The sequence below is a fragment of the Myotis lucifugus genome, unplaced genomic scaffold (genome assembly GCF_000147115.1).
Source record: "Myotis lucifugus unplaced genomic scaffold, Myoluc2.0 scaffold_186, whole genome shotgun sequence".
Classification (NCBI taxonomy): Eukaryota; Metazoa; Chordata; class Mammalia; order Chiroptera; family Vespertilionidae; genus Myotis; species Myotis lucifugus.
Genome location: NW_005871234.1, coordinates 1,266,070 through 1,268,490, shown reverse-complemented (window position 1 = coordinate 1,268,490; position 2,421 = coordinate 1,266,070). Strand labels below are relative to the sequence as shown.

Genomic DNA, 2,421 nt, shown 5'->3' with positions numbered 1-2,421 from the left:
ACTTTTATTCCGCTGTTCACCTTATTATAAAATCCATAATTTAAGTTTTTCACCCGTGCGCGAGGACCTCCAATGCCTACGCCGGTGCTCGTGGTCCTTGGCCACCAAGGACTCGATGGTAAAGCCGCGCTTGGCTGTGGGCTGGAACATGGTCGCGGGCGCCAGAGCCGAGAGAGGCAGCCGGGCTCTGGGGAGCGCTCCGCGTGCGGGCGCCGCCGCCGTGCGGGGTGTGCACCCAGCCAGGCACATGCACTCACACCAGCACCCCTCACCTCCCCCGCCCGCCCGCCAGTGCTCAGCCCCTGCGGGTGAGCCAGGCGCGGAGCGGCGAGGGGCGTGCAAGCCAGGGAACGCGGAGTCGGGCCACCGCGCACAGCTAGGCGAGCTGGCCTCGGCCGCCAAGCCAGCAGCTCCCGGCTCGTGCACTGGCGCGGGATCAGTGTGATGCCGGGAGCTGCCTCCACGGCCTGGGGGCTGAGCTCGGCCCCCTCCCTCCCGAGTCCGGCCAGGTCCGACCCCAGCCCCGGGTCCTCCAGCAGTGCCCTAGCCAGGCTTCGGCAGTGGCGCTGTGAGGCGCGAGTTAGCCGGCACCTGCCCCGCGCTCGCCCATTGGCCGCCGCTCACCTGCCCCAAGGTGGGGGGCGGGGTGGGGCGGGGCGAGGGACCGCGGGTGGGGAAAAGGAGCCAGCAGTCGGAAGCAAAAACCGGACTGGAGCATTAGCAGGGCGATCTAGGCTTCCCCCCACCCCTTACCCCCTCGCCGCTGGCTTCTCTCGTCTCCGCCCTTTAGCTGAGTCTGGCGGCCGCCACAAACGTCTCAATCCACGCGGGAGCAGCAGCAGAAGGCGTCCGTGGGGCTGGGGGCTTGGGAGAAACTCCAACCCCACTCCCCGGTGTGTAACTCATGAGCCTTCTCCAATTCGTCCCGGGATGTTGTTTCAGTTCTTAGACAACTTGGAAACGAGTGGAAAGTGGGTGTTTAAGGTTCTCCCAAGAACCAGCTCCCCGCTTACCCACCAACTATCTCCAGGGCGGCCCTGTTCGTGGAGTTTCGTGTTTTCTGGGTGTCATGGGGGCACAGCTCCAGAAAAGGGACGCTCAATTCTTTTCACAAGGGGCCTGGCCTGGAACAGCGCGAGAGCAGCCGCCAGAGCTGTGGCCCTGCAGCTCTGCAGCACAAGTTCGCGGGCCTCGGAAGCATCTTCTTGGCCCAACCACCGCCACCGCGGCGGCTCGCACAGGGACCGCCGGCGTCGGCGCAGGGCGAGCTGCTTCCCTCGCCGCCTCGGGTCAAATGCAGGCGGGCCGGGCGAGGTCGGGGCCTCGGGCACAATGCCCTAAACGGGAGCTGGCTGAGCAGCCGACTCCGTCCGCGAGAAGACACACCGACAGTCCCGGGAGCGCAGCGGCCGCGGGGCCTCCCCTGACCGTCACCTTAAGCCCGGGACCGCAGAACAGCGACGCGTCTGCTCTGGCCATTTTCCATTTCGTGCATTAATCTCGCCGGGGGCGAGAGGGCTGTTGGCCAGGAGAACCAGTACTCCGCAAACTTTTTCGCCGGGGCCTTCCAGGCCGCAGGAAACACCGCGCCGAGGCCTGGGAGGGCGCGGGGCGGCGGTAAGGGGCCGAGACCCGGACCGGCCGGCACAGTGCGAGATGGGGCCCGCAGCGCCTTCCACCTCCTCGTCGGCGTTGGGGTCCGTCGGAGCAGCCCGGCCGCCGCGCTCCGGGTGCGCAGATCCGGGCTGGGCCTCGGGGCGCCCCGGGGCCAGGGGGTCGGCGTGCCCCGTGAATCTGCAGGCACTCCAGGCCGGGACTTGGGAGTGGCCCTTGTGAGCGCCGGGAGCCCAGGACCCGGAGAGCGCTCCGGGCGCCTCGGTCGCCACAAAGCGGGTTAAAGTCTATTTTCCACTCGACTGCTCCGAAAAGCCCCCGCGCGCCGACGCCGTCCCGGCCCCGTCGGGCGAGATGGAGGGATGGGGGGAGCAGCGAGAGAGGGGGAGGTGAGCCCGTAGCACCCTGCAGCCCTTCGTGTCCTGGGAAGCCAGGACGGAGCACCGCGGAGGCGCCCAGAAGCGTCTGCGGAAGGAATCCTTGCAGAATCCTCCGAGGCGAGCACTCGTGTCTCTTTTCTGGCCTCTCGGGATCTGTCTGGCCCTCTGTGCAGGTCTTTCCTCTCTCGCATTTGTCTCGGGCTTTCTATTTCCCCTCTCTCCTGCCTCCCTGCGCCTCCATCCTGACTTTTCCTCTATTTCTTCCCCCTTCTCCTCTGCCGCATCCTGGAACCTGGAAAAGGGGAGGCTCCGTCCAGTGGGGACGAGGACCTCACCGGGACACATCACTAGGAAGGCGGGAGTGCGGGTCTGGGCAGAGGCACCGACAGAGGAGAGTGTCGTTCTATCTGGAAAGAAATGGCGAAGA

General features: G+C 66.8%; 1 protein-coding gene across 1 annotated transcript in view; it reads right to left on the bottom strand.

Moving 5' to 3' along the window:
- EMX1 (empty spiracles homeobox 1) overlaps nt 1-249 on the bottom strand; it is a 15,176-nt gene extending 14,927 nt beyond the window's left edge. Inside the window, 1 exon segment of the mRNA XM_023760629.1 lies at nt 81-249. Within this exon segment, the coding sequence (XP_023616397.1) occupies nt 81-249 (169 nt within the window).
- Between the last annotated feature and the right edge of the window lie 2,172 nt (nt 250-2,421).